This window comes from Pholis gunnellus (genome assembly GCF_910591455.1).
Source record: "Pholis gunnellus genome assembly, chromosome: 12".
NCBI classification, from domain to species: Eukaryota; Metazoa; Chordata; class Actinopteri; order Perciformes; family Pholidae; genus Pholis; species Pholis gunnellus.
In genome coordinates, this window is record NC_136539.1 from 18,343,164 (window position 1) to 18,362,785 (window position 19,622).

General features: G+C 40.7%; 1 protein-coding gene across 1 annotated transcript in view; it reads right to left on the bottom strand.

The window, feature by feature from the left end:
- Nucleotides 1–19,622, bottom strand: part of lrp1bb (low density lipoprotein receptor-related protein 1Bb) — a gene marked incomplete at both ends in the record, with an annotated part of 224,338 nt that overhangs the window by 92,064 nt on the left and 112,652 nt on the right. The window contains 10 exons of the mRNA XM_079170844.1: nucleotides 1,474–1,674; nucleotides 5,866–6,048; nucleotides 8,055–8,225; nucleotides 8,316–8,396; nucleotides 11,830–11,943; nucleotides 12,925–13,050; nucleotides 14,459–14,602; nucleotides 14,879–15,001; nucleotides 16,185–16,374; nucleotides 16,982–17,201. Coding sequence (XP_079026970.1) covers nucleotides 1,474–1,674; nucleotides 5,866–6,048; nucleotides 8,055–8,225; nucleotides 8,316–8,396; nucleotides 11,830–11,943; nucleotides 12,925–13,050; nucleotides 14,459–14,602; nucleotides 14,879–15,001; nucleotides 16,185–16,374; nucleotides 16,982–17,201 — 1,553 coding nt within the window. The remainder of the gene's footprint in view (nucleotides 1–1,473; nucleotides 1,675–5,865; nucleotides 6,049–8,054; nucleotides 8,226–8,315; nucleotides 8,397–11,829; nucleotides 11,944–12,924; nucleotides 13,051–14,458; nucleotides 14,603–14,878; nucleotides 15,002–16,184; nucleotides 16,375–16,981; nucleotides 17,202–19,622) is intronic.

The window sequence follows — 19,622 nt, forward strand, 5'->3', positions numbered from 1 at the left end:
TATTAGTTTGTGATCGCTCCCTTTATGAGATAACACACCGATTCCTGGCCAAGCGCTAAGCTGCTCTATGTGGAGGATGCAGCAGGGCGCCTCTGGGAGATGTTCTTCACCATCTCATGATAAAACATCAGATGAAGAATTAGGGAGTTAGAGTTAGCACGAGTCCTGTGAGGCGCCTCAGCAGGTAACGTGTCCTGAACCTCGACAGTGAAAATTAGAGGATGTGAAAGTGCTTCAACTTTTCCAATTAATTTTTCTGCAACTCTGCAAGGCTGATAAAAAAAAGTGAGGAATAAAGAGCTATATTTGAAAAGAGAAGAGGAATGTGCTGCAGGTTTTCATTTGCAATGTAAATGTGGTTTGCTAAATTGTAACTGTTTTATTTGTTTTATTTTCTCCAAAACAAATAAAGAAATGCCAATCAAAGAGCCTTACAACACAGTTGGGAGCATTGCAACATCCAAAAAGCCTAAAAGTCTCTGGGAGCCATTATTTTTGACAGTTTTTGTTGGTCTTTTCACTTTAAAGTGATTCTTCACCCAAAATATATCTTTTGAGTATCAAACACTGACCCCCTGTAGGCTTGAAGTGTGGCTATAAAAAGCTCCTCGGGATGAACAGCAGCTATGGTCAGCATGAATTTTGTTGGCAACAACTTTTTTCCACTTAAAGTAAGAAAATCAATATAAAACTTCTCAAACTTCTCAAAATCGTACTTGCCACTCTGTCACCCTCCTCGGAGGTCAGAAGTTCAGGAAGAAGCATTAAAGTTGTGACTGTTTGGGACAGACTGACCGTACTGATGTACAGTATTATGTCGTTATGTCTATTTGTCTGCTGTGTAAGAGGTTACCATTGAACTATTGGAATCTATTGTGACAGACACAGCTCAATTGATAAATAACTGACAACTACTATAGAAACTGTTCATGATCCATCAAACCGGGGAGTGTTCGATAATCTGTCCACATGCTTGTGTGTACTTTTAGTCAGGGGCTGTTTCTGTCCTAGTTTGTGGCAACAGTTTGTGAAAGGCCAACACACAGGGGCATTCTGTATGGGCTACCTTGCTTAGCCTGCTACCACTGTGACCCAGACCCAAATTAGCAGCTGAAAATAGATTGGTGGATGGAATGCACAAACCAGGCACAAAAATAGTATTTTTTTTTTTTGGTGGGGAAGAATGTGACTAGCCTGCACAGAGCCCTGATCACAACCTTGTCAAGCACCTTTGGAATGAACTGGAACAGCAGGTCACTGGCCAATCTCGCTGCCCAATCTCTAAAATCTCTAAAACCCTCCCAGACGGGTAGCAGCTACTACGACAGCATACGAGTGTCAATAGTGGTGGAATGAGATTTTTTAGAAATCAAATGTTCTGATTATCTACTCTACTTCATTTTCAGGATCTTGCAGGAGGACAAAATAAAAAAATAAAAAAAGACTTGACATGCAGAGACAGAACCAACATACCGCAGATGGGTCCTTCATCCGAGCGGTCTGCACAGTCCACTTTGCCATTGCAGATCTTATCAGGTGTGAGGCAGACAGAGGTGTCGTTGGCACAAGGGTACTTGGGTGGCTTACAGACAGCAGACTCACAGGACTCTTCATCGGAGCGGTCCTCACAGTCCATGTCCCCGTCACACACCCAGCTCTTTGTGATACACTTGCCTGTAGAGAACGGAATGTGGAGTCAGGCAGACTTTAACTTTTTTTAATAACTTAAAAACTTCACTGCAGCTCAAACGATGTAATCTCATTTTAGTTAGTGTTGAATAATATGGGCTTCTCAAAGAGGTGGCCCGTCTTATAACTGAAATTTAACTTGTGCTTTCAGTGCTTGCATTTTCCAACTGTGGATTAGACAAATGTTTCATTACTTCGTTATTTTACCAAATATTTGATATAAATATTTGATATAAATATTTGATAGCAAAAATGCCATGCTTTTTTTTCCCCCTGGGGGCCCCAGTCAACAACAAACTCTTTCTCAGTTCTGTCCTAAATGTTCAACTTGATGAAAAAAATCCCCACAAGATCAATATTCCTTACACAGACATGTACAGTATCATGTGTAATTCCCTCATTGTGTAGGCTGGATAGAGGTAGCTGGAATCACTGAGGGAGTGGAGGAAGAAAAGAATGCACACACTCGGATGTATCATGTTGGCATGCTCTCAAGTAAAGCCTGGAGAGCAGGATATTCAAATTTTCATTTTTTCCATCAAGGCTACATCGTAGGGTTTGTGTTTTTAAGAGTTATGCTCAGTGCCGGATCAATGCAAACCAACATGGGAGGCTGAAGCGACTGCAGTGGGTGTGTGGATTTAGTGTGAGATCAAGCGTGTCTGTGTGTCTGTTTGGCTTCAGATCACTTCTAAGCTCCAGTTGTCCGCACAAAAATAGTCAGATGACACTTTTGATTTAGCTCTTCATCTTCTAAATGCCTAATATGATGCAAGTGCAGTTGCATGTGAAAATGCAAGCTTATGTGTTATTCAAGTACACAAGCTTTTCATGTGTAAAATATGGATGACACTTGGGGCACAGAAATGTTCCATTTTAACTGTCATCAAAATGGGAGTGTTTGCGGTAATGGACATGGACAAGGAAGTTAATCATTTCAACAGCTGAATGAACCAGTCTGGATTCAGATTTCACCTTAAATGACAACCAAAATCTCACAACTTCAGTTTGAGCAGTTTTATGAGTGCATGAATGTGTAGAAAGCAAAGGAGGGGACATGAATGTGGCTCAAAAAGGGAGAGGGAAAAAATATATATTTTTCAGGGAGTGGGAGGCACAAAAGGGAGGAAGTACTTCAGAGTGTGTTTCCTTAATATAACCACCATTATTACTTTGAGTAGGAAATGTATTTTTTATATTCTTTCCGAATACAGAGAGCCTCAAACATCTAAACGTTTCATCTTTTATGCAATAGAAATGCAGCTTATCAACAGATTTCCTGCAGAGATGATAACTTTTTTATTTATGTTGGTCCCTCCTCTACACAAAGCTGAAGATTATTTTTAAATAATGGATGAGTGAATGTTTGGTCACTGAGGTTGTTTTTTTGTTTTACTTTGCTCAACCTTAAGGTTTCTATACTGCATAAGATATTCATATGTATTGTCATATTATATATGTTTATGTTTTTGTTTTGAAGTTTACGTCTAATACAGTACTAGGCTCTAGTTGAAATTGCATTCTTCTTTATTTTGCTAGATTTCAGATGAATGTAAAGGCAACACAAGTTGTACAGTGTGAGCACCGATGGAGCCTTCAAATGGGCTGCATAGGATTGCTCACTCACCACTGCAGAAGAGTGCTCTGAAGTATGTATGCATGTGCTTTGATCACCAGTACATGCATCTGTGAAATGTACCTATTAGATTCTCAATCAAAACACCCACTTCTGGGGGGAACTTAGTCATCTATCAATCCGGAAAGTACCGCCCTAGAATAGCGAGTAGCTGCCAACACAACCGGTCATGGTTGAAATAAAAGTTGGTGGAGGAGAAATACTTTTCTTCTCATACTGTACACAGTTCAGAGCACTTCTCTCAACCATCGCAAGCATATTATTCAAAGTACTATACATGGACATGGGTAGAGACATACCCAACTCAACCTACTAATGATAGGCATGGGCTGGAGACACTCACTACTTGCCCATCCATTTCGCCTGAGGCGGTGGTCCTGGACTAAGCCTGTGAACACTGGATGATCTGTGACCGTGAGAGGGACATTGCCAGATGGAACAGCGACGACATAATTGAGGGCCTGAACCGTGAGCTGCTTCTCCAAGTTCTGACATCTAGCCTACCGTCCCAGTTGCCTGAGACAGGATCCTCCCAGACTGGAGGCCTAACCAAGGTGGAAGCACTTGTGAATGACTACAAAAAGAAAAACATACAGGAATACAACCACGATATCTTTTTTTGTCTAATAATACAACAATATCTCTTGCCTCATCACTGGGTTGACAGGTCAAATGCTAAACTGTATATCCGTTCACCTGTTTTGTTCAGAAACAAGTATATTCAAAATCATCTAACACGGGTGAATAACCCAAACTAAATATCACGTCGATTGACAGTTGACTTCAACACATCCCGTCTTTAACAAAAACTAACAAATTGGTCCTAAATTCCTCATTTGCGCTTAAAGTGCGCAATTTAAAAATGTTAAGACCTATATTTACAGGAGCAAATAATCTCTTTTTGTAAAAGAATCCTTCTCAATTCCCGTTCATATAAAGGGGAGAGATTGGATAGTCCATGTCTATCAAATGTTCAACTGGAGAAATATCTACTATTGCACTCTTACTGTATGTTCAGCTATTTTGGTTTTGCCTTGTCTTGTTGTTTTTTAACTGACATTTTAACAACTGAACCAATTTTATTCAGTTGTATTGTTGCATTGAGCGGAAAGCCCATATCAAAAAAATTCCTATCTTTGTTTGCGATTTATCTTGCACATGTGGAAATGCATCCATTCCCCAAAGGTGGAATGACCGAGATAAAGTATCCATATTCCCAGCATTCGAACTGGGCATAGGTCTACTCTAGACTGAGACTCACATCTTGGTTTTATCAGAGGAGTTGAGAAAAAAAAAAGAAAGAAGTACAGCTCATCCTTCCTTTAATCCATCAGAACTGTTGGCCCCTTCCAGAAACCCGTTTGAATAATACTGGAGAGGGCACTCTGTGCTTCAGAGGACAGAATGAACTGCACCAGTGCACAGGGGTGTGACACTGCAGAATTACAGTGAATAATAATTGTGTGGTCTAACCAACCTTTCACCACGCAGCATTGCCTCCATTCTTGATAATACTGTCAAGGGATGAGCGGAAAGCTGCAGAGCTAAAGACAGAGAGCAACTGAATCTTTCTCTGACCTTCTCTTTTCAGCTGTGGAAAAGAAAGTGGATGCTGGGTTTGGGCACATGGGGAGTTTATACAGGCCATTTAAATGGTCTGTTCTAATTGGTTGAACAAGTGCATGTAAACTTCACTGCACTGCTCCAAAGTGGAGAATGGTTAAGCCTCTCGAGCCTGTCAGAGAGTGAATCCTTTATGAAAAGGAAGAGAGTCATTTGGCAGCTTAATTTATAACTGATACACACACAAAAATGTTCACGAAATGACTGAGACATTTTCGTCCTCTTTGAAGACCCGAGAAAAAGACTTTGGGTGAAAATGTTGAGGAGATATTTTTTTACTACAGCTTAGTAAAATCTTTCGGCTGTGTTCAAACTCCAGAACATCGTGCTTCATTTAGAGGTGAAACTCACAATTGTTTTTGATGATTTTGTGTGACGTAACCCACACATAAAGTAACAAAATGAAGGGAAAGCTGTCCATATAATCAATGTGTCTTCACATCATTTCTATACCAAAACTCGATACAGGCAACAATCAAGTCAGCTGATTTGGCATTCTCTCTGTTGCTGCGTGTTACTGTCCTTCATGCTCAAATTAGTTCAGCCAGGCTGCCATGCGGTGCTAAAACCCTGACATCTGTCCCAGGCGAATGATGCAAGATTTACTCACTGAACTCAAATGCAAGCTGAATTTAGTTTTCATGCCGCAGGATCTGTTTTATACCACACATCAACCAACATTGTCAAATGACTAATTCAACGTAGAAAATGAACACTACAACAGTGTTTGCACAAGTCAGACTTCATTTAAAACTGCTGGAAGCTATTTAAGAGCCATGCATTCAGTGACAATTCCCCGATACAGTAAAAAGGAAGCACCACCATCAGCATCTTTTTTTTCGATACAAATAGCTGCTGTTATATATCTTTCACTTCTGACCTCAGTGTGTTGTTTGGCAGTGTACTGTATTCACTACCTGTATCTTTGCAGGTAAACTTGGCCTTGGGGTCGCACATCCTTTTGGTGCCCTCGCAGTCTTTCTCGTCAGTCCCATCCTCACAGTCCTTGTCTCCGTCACACCTCCAGCGTTCTGGGATGCAGGTTCCGTCTGTGACACAGTGAAACTCCTCTCCACTGCACTCGATCACAGATGGCAGCACTGAAACAAAAGTCATTCAACAATCGCTGTTTCACAGATCTGCAGCACACTGTCAAGAGCAAAGGCTCCACATTGCACTATTATTTCACAAGACATGTTGTACTGTTTAAAAATATGTATCTTTGCAAGTGGCAGCAATAGTAGGTCAGTAAGTTCCAAAGAGGGAAGTTATTTCACTTTCAGCATTTGAAATAATAATCTCAATTGGGAGGAGCTGAAGAAGAATTGGATTATGAACTTCCAAAGTCATTTGTGGTGTAATATCTAGGCAACTGTTCAATGTGAGGATCCAATATCTGGTTTAAATCCTGTTTGAAGAACAAGAAGGCAATCACCAGGAAGTGGTGCAAAGAGGATCGTCCTACTTTAAGACACTGGCTGGACACTGTAAAAGAGATATTAGAAATGGAAAGACTCAACCATGTACTGACAATGCAATCGTCGTCAATTTTGGAGAAATGGGACAAACTGACCTCTTATAAGACCCTTTACAGAGTTACCACTAGAGCCATTAAATAGAGACAGGGACATCTTGTGTTGTGTCACTGCTCATGTTTGTTCTCTTGTTACTCAATGAAAACGAACAAAATAGTTGAAAAGTTGAAAAAAGTTGAAAAAAGAGAAATAGTAATCTTTAAGATTTTCATTGAAATAAATGTCTCTATCTAATGCCGATTGAAATAACACAATGATGACTGAGCCTGTGGCCCACTGATGAAAGCCCTTGCATATGAAGTATTGAAGTATTACGATAATGTCTGCAGTGACATTCCCAGAACAAATCCCAAGGGCGCTCTCTAGGAAGTGAGATCCAAAAACATGCCTGCAATTACCATTAATCGCCATAACTGCCGCCACAGAGAACAAAATGGAGATCTTCCAGATTGTAACTTAAAGGTTTATGCCTGTAAGATGTATCTGTCTTGTTTAATGACTATGCTCACTATTTCTTTCCCCAGCTTGGGTTTTAAGAGGAAGCGATACCGCTACACCATGTTGTTGTATGTGTTGCAGGTATCGGAGTCACTGGGCCAATCATCTGATGAGAGTTCATTCACAAAATAAATGGCAGTGTGAAATGCATCCCATTCTTTTAATATTGGCTTAATATTTATAAATAATTGCATAGGAATAAAATTGTATATTTGAAACATATAAAGACGTTCTAAACCAAATAACACCACGAGAACTACAGTATAACACCAAACAGGTTATTATCAGCTTTGTGATACATTCTAACATTTGTAGCTGATCAGAATTAACAGCACTATGCATGCATTTAAAATCAGTGTAGTGTAGTGTATCTTCAGTATACATGATTTGGTTGATGCTTAAAAGTCAAACCCCCAAAAAACATTTCCTCAACAGCTGAGGCAAAGCTAAGACGGATTCAATCCCCTGGAGTAAAAGCAGAAGCAGACACGGGGGAGTGGAGAAGCCTGCAGTTCCCATCAGGAAACAGTTTGATGAATAGTCAACAAATTCTAGTGACAAGCAAGTGAGCTGTGAGTTTTCTAGGAGCTTGCATGAGCTTTCTGTGGTAATTAGATTAAATGATTCAACTCCTGATGGTAAAATTCCCCAGAACAGAGACTAGATAAGATTAGTCACACGTGAGTGTGAAAACAAAGTTATTGGACTCAAGCTGATTGACTGCTAAACTTGTAATTACAACACCTAAATTGAAACATGATTTGAATTGTAAATACAATAATTAGCACACTAAAACAGATGTAAAAGACAGCTACACTCTCATGATCTGACTACCAGACAACTTTGTTATGAGGCAGATCATTCAAGAAGTAAAAAAGTGCAAATTCAAGTGAAGGCCTTCACGTATACTGGATATATTATAAAACATAGGCTTCATACAACTAATACTTTGACGTCAGACGTGAATAATAACAATGGTCATCCTAGGGCCATGTTAGGATGAGTTAGTCTACCTACTTTTCATCCGACTTGAAACTTCTAAGCATTTAGAAAGGAAGCGCAGGCATTCTTACGCGCTGATCCACCGCTGCAGGTCGTGTTCTCATCACTGAAGTCTCCACAGTCGTTGTCGCCATCACAGGCCCAGTGGTCTGGGATGCAGCGCCCACTGGTGCACTGGAACTGGGCGTTGGCGCAGGACTGGATGCAGCCCACTTCATCGCTGCGGTCTCCGCAGTCGTCATCTAAACGCACGCACGCACAAACAGACACATTCATTCACGAACAAGCTTTGAATTCTATGTTGAGTACGTTCAAAGGATTCTTCTCCTCACCTGAATCACAATGCCACGTCGCGCTGATGCATCGGCCATTGGCACAGCTGAACTGGGTGAGGGGCTCACAGGTGGGGAAGGCTGAAAAGGTTTGAATTGAATACAGGTACACATTAAGTACAATGCTAAGTTGCCAACCCAGATAAACCAATAGATGCACTGCAATTCTACTCATCAGTCAATGTTTTCTTTTTACTGGAACACAAATCATTGTAAACATACACTATGCCCATGTGAACCATTACTCATTATCATTTGAGTAATAGCTATATTGTTGTGTACAATTGTTTACATTTTTATTATATAATTAGGTATCACTAACAATGTTACAAAAAGGTGGAAGATGAAATATGTGGTTGCGATCATTGACGGTAATCTGTAAGCGTTTTAAGAAGAGAAGATGAGAAGAGATGCAAATGCTCTTTTCAGCCAGACAACAATGCAATCATTTCAGGTAACGGTCACCCTTATTGAAAACAGCTTGTAAATTCAGGTTGTTCTCTCACCGCAGAAAGATTTCTAAACCAGCATGGAGCAATAAAAAATAAAAAAAAAGATTTAGAGTCTACAGCCTAGTGACTCTGTGAGGCTGTGCTTTCTGTAGGCACAGCAGTGCTTAATGTCCAGAAGACCAGATTTCATGGCAAACCACGTTAATAGTTGTTGAGACGTTTCACGTAAAAAAAAACAGATGAACAGCAAAGTCATTGGACTGCGTCACCAGGGAACCGTGCATGTCTATAGCAAACGTTGTGCCAAGTAGTTGTTGAGCTGTTTCACAGAATAACACTGTGAACTGCTTCTAACCCTTGTGCTAAATCTTCAGAAATACTTTTCAGAGTGGGTGTTATAGGTGGCCCTTGATGGAGGAGGAAAATAAAAGATGAGAATAATCTGAAATTCCTCTTTTGATTAATGCTTTGTACTAAAGGGGGCCTTGCACATCCATGTTTTATTCACAACAAGTTTGTGTTGACTCTCTTGATCAATGCCTCCAATCACAAAGCTATGTAAAACATGCTCGGCCCTGAAAAATAAAAATAAAAAATCATCTCACTCGTTTGGGTCGCACAAAGAGCTGCAATAGTCACATCATGATGGTTGAGTTGACACAGTGTATAAACAGTGGATGCAGACTCTCAGACTATGAACTGAGTGCACATTGGGAGTTCATGGCGGAGAGGGAAAGAGTAATGATGCATCCGAAAACGCTCGTCTGGAGTACGCGAATGTCGCAATTAACCAAATGACACGGTTGACATTATAATCACCATGCAGTGACAGACACTCTTTTAATTTCAGCAATTGTTTATCTCCACAGACAATTGGGCTCCCTATATGTAAAAACTTCTCTTGAAAATGCAAGTTAGTGAAAGCAAATCACCACTTCTGTAGTCAGCCAACGCAGCGGCTGATCCAACATCCATCACTGCAGTCGGGGAGATTTATTGAACTAAATTGCTCAACGTTATAGCATCAATATCCTCTGCCAGTGCTGCGGCATGTATAGTATTTTATATTATAGCCCTGGACTGGTGACATTGTCAGGACCGACATTTGTATTCCCAACAGATACTATTCTTGGAACCAATTTTGAGATACAGTATATACAGTACTTTTCAAATATCCTTACAGGATACCTGAAAACTATATTGACTTCAATATGAAATACAAGTCTACATTTGAATTGATTTGTTGGCATCTGCTTCTGCTGCCTGGGATACCTAAGGCGCTGTCGAGAAGACACGCTGTATCTTTATCAGACAAGTGTCTTCTATATTTCCCACCAATGTGTTAGGTCTCGGTGACAGCGCATGACTGGTTGGAATTTAACATTCATTAAAAATGAAGCAAGAACATCCATAAATAATGAAGGTTTCAAGTAAACACTGAGCCTGGCAAAAAAATGGAACACCGGCATCCATAAATAATGACGGCTTCAAGTGAACAGAGAGCCCAATATGAGACACTGTGTGACAACTACTAAACTACTGACAAACAAAATCCAAATTAGCATCAATCTCTGAAGCGACCACCACTGAGCTTCAGGTGTTCCAGAACCCACAGTAGTTCCACTGGAGCTAAGTGAGCTGCCAGAGTTGCACAGTAGAGTGCCTATAGAGAAGTGATGCCTGAGGAGGCTCAGACAACAGTAAGGAAGAGAATATGTTTTTCTGCATAGCTTGATTATGATTGAATGAAGCCAAGCATGAACTTTAATTACTGCTTACAACCCTGGCTGTTTGTGACTGCATATTGAATCAGCTTAAGACACACAAAGGGAGGCTGAGGTGCTACATCTCAGTGGCAAATATTTATCACTATAAGAGGCTGTTTTAATACAAACAGTGATTAAAGGGGGAATGTGAAAACCTTCAACCCCATCCTTTCAATGTGTGCTGTTAATTCACCCAGTTCAACTTCACAGCTGAAAACATATTTTACAGCCTAAAGTGCTCTTTTCTGTTACAAAGAAAAGGTTAAGCACAACTCTGAAAAGCTCGGACCATCATGGCGTGCCGTGTATTTTTCTCATTTCTGTTTTCCAAGATTAATCCAGAGCACAGACTGGCACTTTTACTAACTGGAGCCGACAGTTTGTGTAATACCACTGAGACACAGTTTAAGAAAAGTGCACTGCTGCACAAAAGTATAAAATTTACTCAGCACCACCCTTCTAAGCTGATGCCATCAGTGAGGGCATGTCGAGTTCTTGGTCCAGAGAACACAGCATCAATAATTCAAATCCTAAAACTCACTCAACTTAATGAAGTAATGCATGCGAAAGAGACTAGCGAATATTCAAGGATTCAGAAAAAAAAAAAGAAAAAAAAAAAGATAAGCAGCTGAGTGTAGCGTTCAATGTTTGGCAATTTGGCAATATTAACATCTGTACCAATATGCACATACCACTATAGGTAGACAACAGTAACATCTGTATGTAAAATGGGAAGAAAATAACATGTGGTCCAATCAATCCCATCAGGTTTGTCTGCAACTGTTTTTTTGGTGGAATACTTTTAAGGTCATTATGCGAAAAAAATAAATGATTTTATCATAATGCACAAATTACATCAATTTATCCAGTGTGAGTGCTGCTCAGCACATATTTTCTGTCCATCCATTAGAGGTGAAACAGTAAATGTTGACAAGTTTCTGGCAGAGTCGACTACATACATCCTAGTGTAGAATGGAAAGTGAGTTTTAAAATTTCACTGCCTGGTGATGTAATCATTGAGTCACCAGTGTGCATCGACAACCCTATCCCTCCTCAGAGATATCTCATAAGACAGGAGAAAAACATACTCATTGAAGCTTTAAATATACCCCGATTAGGCAAAACAGTTTCAACAACTAGAGAATGCCCTAGATGGTCTTATTAGTATTCGATTCATTGGCAGAGCTGGCCTATATTACATCTTGACCGAACAGAGCAACACAAACAGCAGCAGTGTTCAAATCCACGCAAAGTGAATCTTGAACGGCATGTGGTAAATTGCCAAGTGTGACTCACTGCATGATATTTCATCAGACATATCCCCGCAGTCATCCTCCCGGTCGCAGCTCCAGGCTCGAGGTATACATCGTCCGCTCTGGCATGAGAACTGGTCGGCCTGACAGGGCTGGGCTGAGAGAGAAGAAAGAAGCCACATAATTCAATCACAAGTGCATAAGTCAATGCAGGATGTGCACAACAACCGTAATGATCACTACATCACCAAGACGTCGATGTCCGCCCAGTGCAAACTTTTTAACACTCAATCACACAGTAGAGGAAGGGAAGGTCTGAAAGCCATGGGAAATGTGCTGCTGCTTGACGGCCTGTCAGATACATGCTGCACGGCCATGGCGAGCACGCATTGGACAGCAGACAAGGGATGTCTTACTGATGTGGGGTATGCATGTCAATCTGACGATGAGGGAACATTCATCATCCTCTGGCTAATGTTCATAGATTGATTCTCTAAGGATGAAAAGCTTCTGAGAAGCCCCATTGAGAGCATAGGAGGGATGTGATATACTGTGAGCATTCCTGACGTACAGTTGCCTCTCGTAGGTGCTACAACTCTTTGATACTGGAGAGTGCTCTTACACATTGAGATTGATTGCACTGTACTGAAGCCACTCGGGAGCCGCGAGGCATTATGGTGATAGCGGCCTTGACAACAATGGACCCCTATGGTCAAGAAGTTGATGAATAAAGCACAAGATTATCAAAAGATGTTGGAGAAAAATGTCTTTGTCCTTACTGTACAGAGGAAAGGGCTGTTTGAGCTTTGAATACATAAGCTTGATAGAAATGTAGTAGTAAACCAGTTACAAAAGTACATCAATCAACTGGGCAACAGTCGATCCTGGAACCACAATATGTGGTTCTGATATCACCATTTCAGAAAATTGCACTTCAGCGTTCATTCATAGAACAAGTGATGTCTGTTTTGGGGCAAACAGCGGTGAAAACAGATTGGAAATGAAGACAGATCTTGCCAAAATGCTGAAATTAAAAATGATTTTCTTTTATACGCATGTGATATAATTGTAAAACACTGAAATTACAGCCAAAGCTACACTGACTCTAAGACAAACACACAAGTGGTACAGTACACACCTGAGCATGTGGTGTTTGCCTCGTCCTCACTGTTACCACAGTCATTCGTTCCGTCGCAAAGCCATCGTTTGGGAATGCAGCGATTGTTGCTGCATTTGAACTGATCGACAGGACAGGTGTGATTGTCTGCCAAGAGAACAAACAGCAAAATAACTCAGTCAGTGACCTTGCAACTCGCACATTAAATTGAATACATTTTTATAAAAAAGGATATCTCACAAAGCCTTAACTTAAGAAAACATGACATTCTTCATTTTTATTAAGGTAGCAGAAATGTTGTGTTTTTCTTAATATTAAAGCTTTATCCATTCTCCAGCCCTCTGAGTTCTGAAGGGGGAAACACTTCCGTGTTCATACAGATTGTATTCACAGCTTCTTAGTGGGATTTATTTCAGTCTACAGCTAAACTAATCTTGCACTGATAGACCAGCAAGCCATGTAAGGAACCATAAAAGGGAAAGCTGTTTTCGAGGAGAATCTCTCTTATGTTTCTCCTTGGTGGTTTCTCCTTTAATTGAGAGTATTGACATCTCCATAACATTTTTACAGTAGTCTTAAGTATATTTGTTATACTGCTTTAGTGCCTTGATTTAAGTTTTATTCAAAGCCACTTTCACGTAATAACTACTGGAACTACCAACCAAGCTCTTCACTTTATTTTAAACCATGTCATTTAACTTTAATTACACATTTTAGCATTCAAATTCATTAAGCCTCACCACCCATAAATCAAATTAAACGTGAGCCAATTTATGTGTAGATATTGCGACACTACTGTGTGTAAATGATAAATTACCTTTGATTTTGAGATAACCTGGTTTTGGAAATGCCAGGCGCCGCAAGAGTGTGCTACCGTGAGGACCAGTGTTTCGGTCAAATGACTTTAGTTATCATCTCGTGTCTTGTCACAGGCGACATTTCCACCATCTAAACTAAATTTCAATAGAGTCCCAGCGTTAAATAAGAGGTTGTGAGCGGTTGGCTTATACCAGTGAGAGACTGATCAAAATGCAATAGAGCATTTGCAATTACTCATTCAAAACATTCCCGTTATACAGCTGACACGCACATTCATCAATCTTAAAGTAGAAATTTGGCCTGATGAATTCTCAGCAAGACTCCATTCCCGCTAAAACAAACCAAGTTACTTGATTGTAAAACAGGAGATGAGATAATTCCGGCCGACGATGGATAACGGTGTTTTGCCTCCAAAAAAAAATAAATAAAAAAAGAACCATTATCCGAGCGTCTAACATGGTGTTTATCCGACTGATTCGGTAAAGAGCAAAACAGCTTCAGCAAGACCAAAAGGGGAGACAGCAGTATGGAGGAGGAACACTTGTCACCCTTGCTTCCGTGACATTTAAGAACATAGCAGTTGACAGCAGGAGAGAATCAGCCTTAAAAAAAGCTTTTCGTGCTCGGTGCATGGTTGTGCATGTAAGTATAGCAGCATGTATCAGCCGTATCTGTACAATGTGAGTGTGTGTTTGCATGTAGTGCCTGTAGCACAGACAGATTGTAACATCCTCACAGCAGCTGTGGCTCTCCTCATCACTTCCATCCAGACAGTCATCATCCCCGTCACACTTCCACAGGGCCCGTATGCAGCGCTGATTGTGGCACTGGAACTCATCGCTTTTGCATCTCTGTGGCTCCGAGCCACCGCTGGAGGCTTCTGTGAGAAATGGCGGTGAGACAGAAATCAACCAGAGACTTCCTATGAAGTATGTGTTTAGGGGTAATTATTGGCATTGCTATAATAGCACATAAAACATGTTAATAATGTCTCATGACCCCCATGCGTAACAACCCACTGGGATAATTTCCCACCCGTATTTATTCTTTTATTAGCTGATTTGCATGTAAGAAAGATGAGGTTATTGTTTGATCTGTGTCCCATAGGATGAAGCCAGGATTACAGTATACTGTCTGATTCATTATGTCCTCCTACCTGCACAGGTGACATTGTTCTTCTCCAGAAGCTGGTTGTCAGCGCAGGCACATACTCTGCCTCCTGGGATGGCAAGGCAGAGGGTACCGCAGCCCCCATAATTCACACTGCATGCGTTGTCACCTGGAGAAAAAGATCCCATATAAGCTGTCCTTCTCATTTAAAGCTCTGTTTTCTAAAGCCCGCCTTAAGTGCCACAGATTTCTGTTTTGTCTACTTTCACTTTGTACAGTGAACCGCAGAGGTTCCGAGGTCACTTTAAACCTCGCACAAATAAATCATCTCATTGTTACAAAACTCATCTCCTGTCTTTTAGAGACATGTGAGGTGTATGCCTCGTGATTTATAACCACATGCCAAGTGAAATATTGGGAACACTATAGGTGAGGGACGTTAGACATTTTTATCTTTCTCGGAAGAATAATTTGTCTTTCTGGACAAAGAGGGAAGAAATACTGTCACATATAAAGTTAAGGCATAAGACACCTTTGTCACTTTCATTTAACACGCAGCCAAAGGCAGTGCCTGAGCCAATGAGATAAAGCTTTTGGTTTTTTAAGAGCCAATCACTAATACTCAGAAGACTGCGCAGCCAATTAATCTATTCAGCGACATGTACAATGGAGAAATGTCCAGCAAAAAATGATCTGTCTGATGTGAACTGGGCTGTGCATGCAGAAGCCAACCATTCCTCTGCATTATATCCTTGATATTTCCACTTTCTTACTTTCAATCCATGGCTTTAAACTCTTGAGAGTGAAACTAACTCATGTCATGAGTCTAAAAACACTTCACTGGACTGTGTAAAATTGTATATATCTTAACATTGAGAGCATCATCGCGTCATCCTCCCTTGATTCTGAATGTGGGTGTCTGAGAACTGTTTTTACATGCCTATAGGATAGCAGAAGACATGGCTCTCATGCTCATATCCAACTCCTGATCAATCTCTTTCTTTTAGCTTTCTAACAGCATGAATCCATCACCATTTGCTACAGAATTGAGCAGACCCCTTCAAGCCTTGGTCATAGAGAAGAGCCCCAAGTGATTTTAAAGTCACTGTCACTGTTGATCAAAGCACTGGTTTACACCATGAAACAATATGCCTATTGTTTGACATACTTGTGAAATCTCAAGTGTGTATTTCACCTTTAAGTGCTCTCCATTAATGGAGTGTGTAAAGAGAATACAAATGCTTGGACACACAGCACAGAGTGGTTCTATTTTCAGTGTGAAACTTCCGCTGTTAGGGAAGCTGTGGTTCAGCGGCACTGGATGAGGAGTAAATGATGGGAAAGCAGCCAACCTTGCTGACTCTGTGCATCATAGACACGTAGGCCAAATAGTGGTGGTCTCTCGCTCCGCAGCAGAGTGACATCGCCCGTGGTCAAGTCCAGCTGGAAGACCGAGGCGTTCATGTACTCCGTCCAAAAGATGAAATTACGATGATGAGAGATTCCGAACGGATGGTTCAGCTCTTTTCCATTGTACACCACCTGGAACATGAGGCAAACATTGCATTGTAATCAAGAGATTAGGACGGCTACAGAAAGGTGCCATTAGCAACAAAAGAATCCATCATCTCAAACAAGGTTCTAGCTGTTTGAATATGGGCTTAGAAAATATTTGATCACAGTATACGATGAATGTGATTCAATTTCTTTGCACCGATGTATTCACACGCCGCTGTCTGCTTATAATAATGTTTGCCAGGATCTTGGCATTGATTAAATAGCATTTGCAAATAACTAATTAGCTTAAAATGCCGGTGCAACTACAGTCAAAGTGAGCAGTCAGCAATTTAGGGCTGTCTTGTTGGCAGTTGTTTTGGACCCTGCCACTTCATGTACAATTTAAAAAATATATGTTTTCCACTTTCTGTGTTCATTGACTGTTTTAGTGTGTAAAACATTTCCAAGGTGTGTTAACGCAATAAAATGAACACTTTTCAGTTTGCATGTTTTTTCAGTTGGGATCTAGAATTAAAATCTCACAAGCAGCCTAACCCTGAAGTCCACCAGAATCCCAGCTAATATGATTACAGCAAAATGGGTTTCAGAACCATTAAACTACTCCGTGTGATCTTTACATATTGACACTCACCATTCGTCCAGTCCCATTGAGATGAATCTTCTCGATGTGATCATAGTAGGCGTCACACCAGTACATGGTACCGGTGCTGTGGTCCAGAGTCAGACCATTGGGCCACAGCATGTTGGAGGTGACGAAAATGCGGCGGTTGGATCCGTCCATCCAGGCTTTCTCTATCCGCCCTATGCTGTCGTTGACCTCATCCTCTTCCCAGTCCGTCCAGTACATCCAGCTATCATACATACGGATACACACAATTATTCCATTAATAAACTGACATAATAAAGCATTGCTTTAGCTCAGGCAGGGTCTATAAGTCATCCCCAGATCCAGCCTAACACTGATCACATTTAGTCTAAGGCAGTTCATTTCAGCTGTCTCCTCATTCATCCCTGCCCTTGCTTCTGACACACTGATGTTGGATGGTTGTGCTTGTTGATCCCTTCATCAGATTCCTCCTGCTTTGATTTTCTTATCAATCAACATACACGTGACAGCCTGTTTCTGTAGGCTTCTCTCAAAATGAGGTATTCGATATCACAGTGAAAAGTGCCTTGTGGGTTCTGTTCTGTTCACCCATGGGAAGGCATGACTGTGCTCCCCAGTGAGTCTCACACATGCTGCTTTGATTCATGCAGGGAACATTACTGAGAACACAACCGGTACTGCCAAATACAACTTAATAACCATTAGTTCAGAAAACTAATATCATGACAAGAGTGTTCCCACTGAAATGGAAATAAACTGGGATCCAGATTTCCCATATGAAAAACCAAGCAATCAAACATCCCTGGCAGTCAAAAGAGAGTGCATTGTAGCTTAAGAAATTATTCAGGCTTATCAAGTTAAAGTGCTGCTTGACTGCACATCAAGGCAAAGTTAGGAGTCTCATACCAACCCCCCCTCCCAAAAAAAGAAAAAAGTTTCCAATGTATCTTGTGTATGCCGAGACCGCAACTCTCAGTGGGCTTGTGGTATTCGAAACATGATTGGGTCAACGATTTGACATGATCTGTTCTCTAGTAACCATGCTCAGGGGATTTGCTCTGTTTGAGTGTTGCTGACTGGGCCATGTGGCCCCCCTGTTTCTCATCAATGATAGAGGGCTGGCTGAGGGCAGATGAAACAGAATGGGATATTGAGGTAAATGAAGACTCTCTGTCTTGAAGTCATCTTTACGCTCTCGTGAATTATTCAGCAATGCTCCACACTCACAAGCAGGCACACACACACACACATGCCTATGTACACAGAGACATGCATGGATACCATGTCAAATGGACGGATGGACACACCATGCACTTGCACTGTCATGAAAAGAAGAAAGTAAATACATTTTCCATTCTTTTTAATATAATAAATGTGACAATTGAATACTATTTATTCCATATCTCCACGTGTAGAGCTGCAATAATTAGGCAATTAATCAATTAGTCAATCAGCACAATCGATTCATTGTTTAATTTATTTTTAAGCAAAAATGGGAAAACCTCAAAGGTGGTAGCTTCTCAAATGGGAATATTTTATGGTTTTCTTACTCCTCTGTGACAATAATCCGAATATTTTTGGGCTTAGAAGTGTTAATTGGATGACACAAGACATTTGAAGACTTTGACCGTGAACTGTGGGGACCTGTGATGGCAGTTTTTCAGAATTTGCTGATATTTTATTGGACATTTTATCAATAAATGTAGATTAAACGATAACAAAGAAAATCGTTAGTTGCAGCCCCATTTCCTTGAAATGCAATCTGCTATTCTATGTTCAGAGAGTGTCTACATGTCCTAGACATGTTATGTGAATACATGTAAACGATTCCTAATGTAGCACAGATAGAGAGGTATGACACTGGTAAGTTGACACTAGGAGTCCTTATCTTGTCAACACAGACTGGAGGCGGCAAACAGAGCAGAAAATGAGGGAGCGAGAATGCAGTCGAGAAATCAGTTGGAGAGGTGCATCCATTTTACCTGAAGAGACTCGTTCAGCAGAGCAGATAGAGATCAAAGGACTATCGGGTTTAGGCTGAATGCTCCCTCAGAGGCCCAAAACTAGCTTTTCTAATCATTTGTGCTGTCAGCGGGAGGGTCGGAGCAAAAGTTATTAATCCTTCTACATAAAAAAAAATCACATAATATTCTACACCCTGAACACTGCTGCTACGCCATGTCTGTCAGGGCTGAAACTCTGACTCAAGACCAGCATGCTATTTTCTCATTAGTCTCACAAGTGTATGGTTGAGTTTTCACCACAGTTGTGTCTACTGCATTTCTCCTTTACACAAGATAAAAGGTATAGTTTATATATAGGTATAGGTATATTTTAAGTTTTGAAATCAATGTGTTTTATTTCCTTGGATCTGCAGTCAGCAACACTGTGACATGTGACGTGTATTTGGATGTCATTGCATTGTTACTAGAGATGGAGGTAAATAGTAAACGTAATAGTTATTGTGGATTTGCACAGTTATGTATGGAAAAATGTTAGTACAAAGAGGAAGGTATGCAAATCAAAACCAAGTATGAATAAATTTGGGGTTTTGGTTTGGTGTATTTACCTACAGCAGTGAAACAGCTGCGTATGGCGAAATGTTTGGAACAACCCCCTCGAGGCTTGAAAACTAATCTCTGACTGCTATGGATTTGGTTTGTGT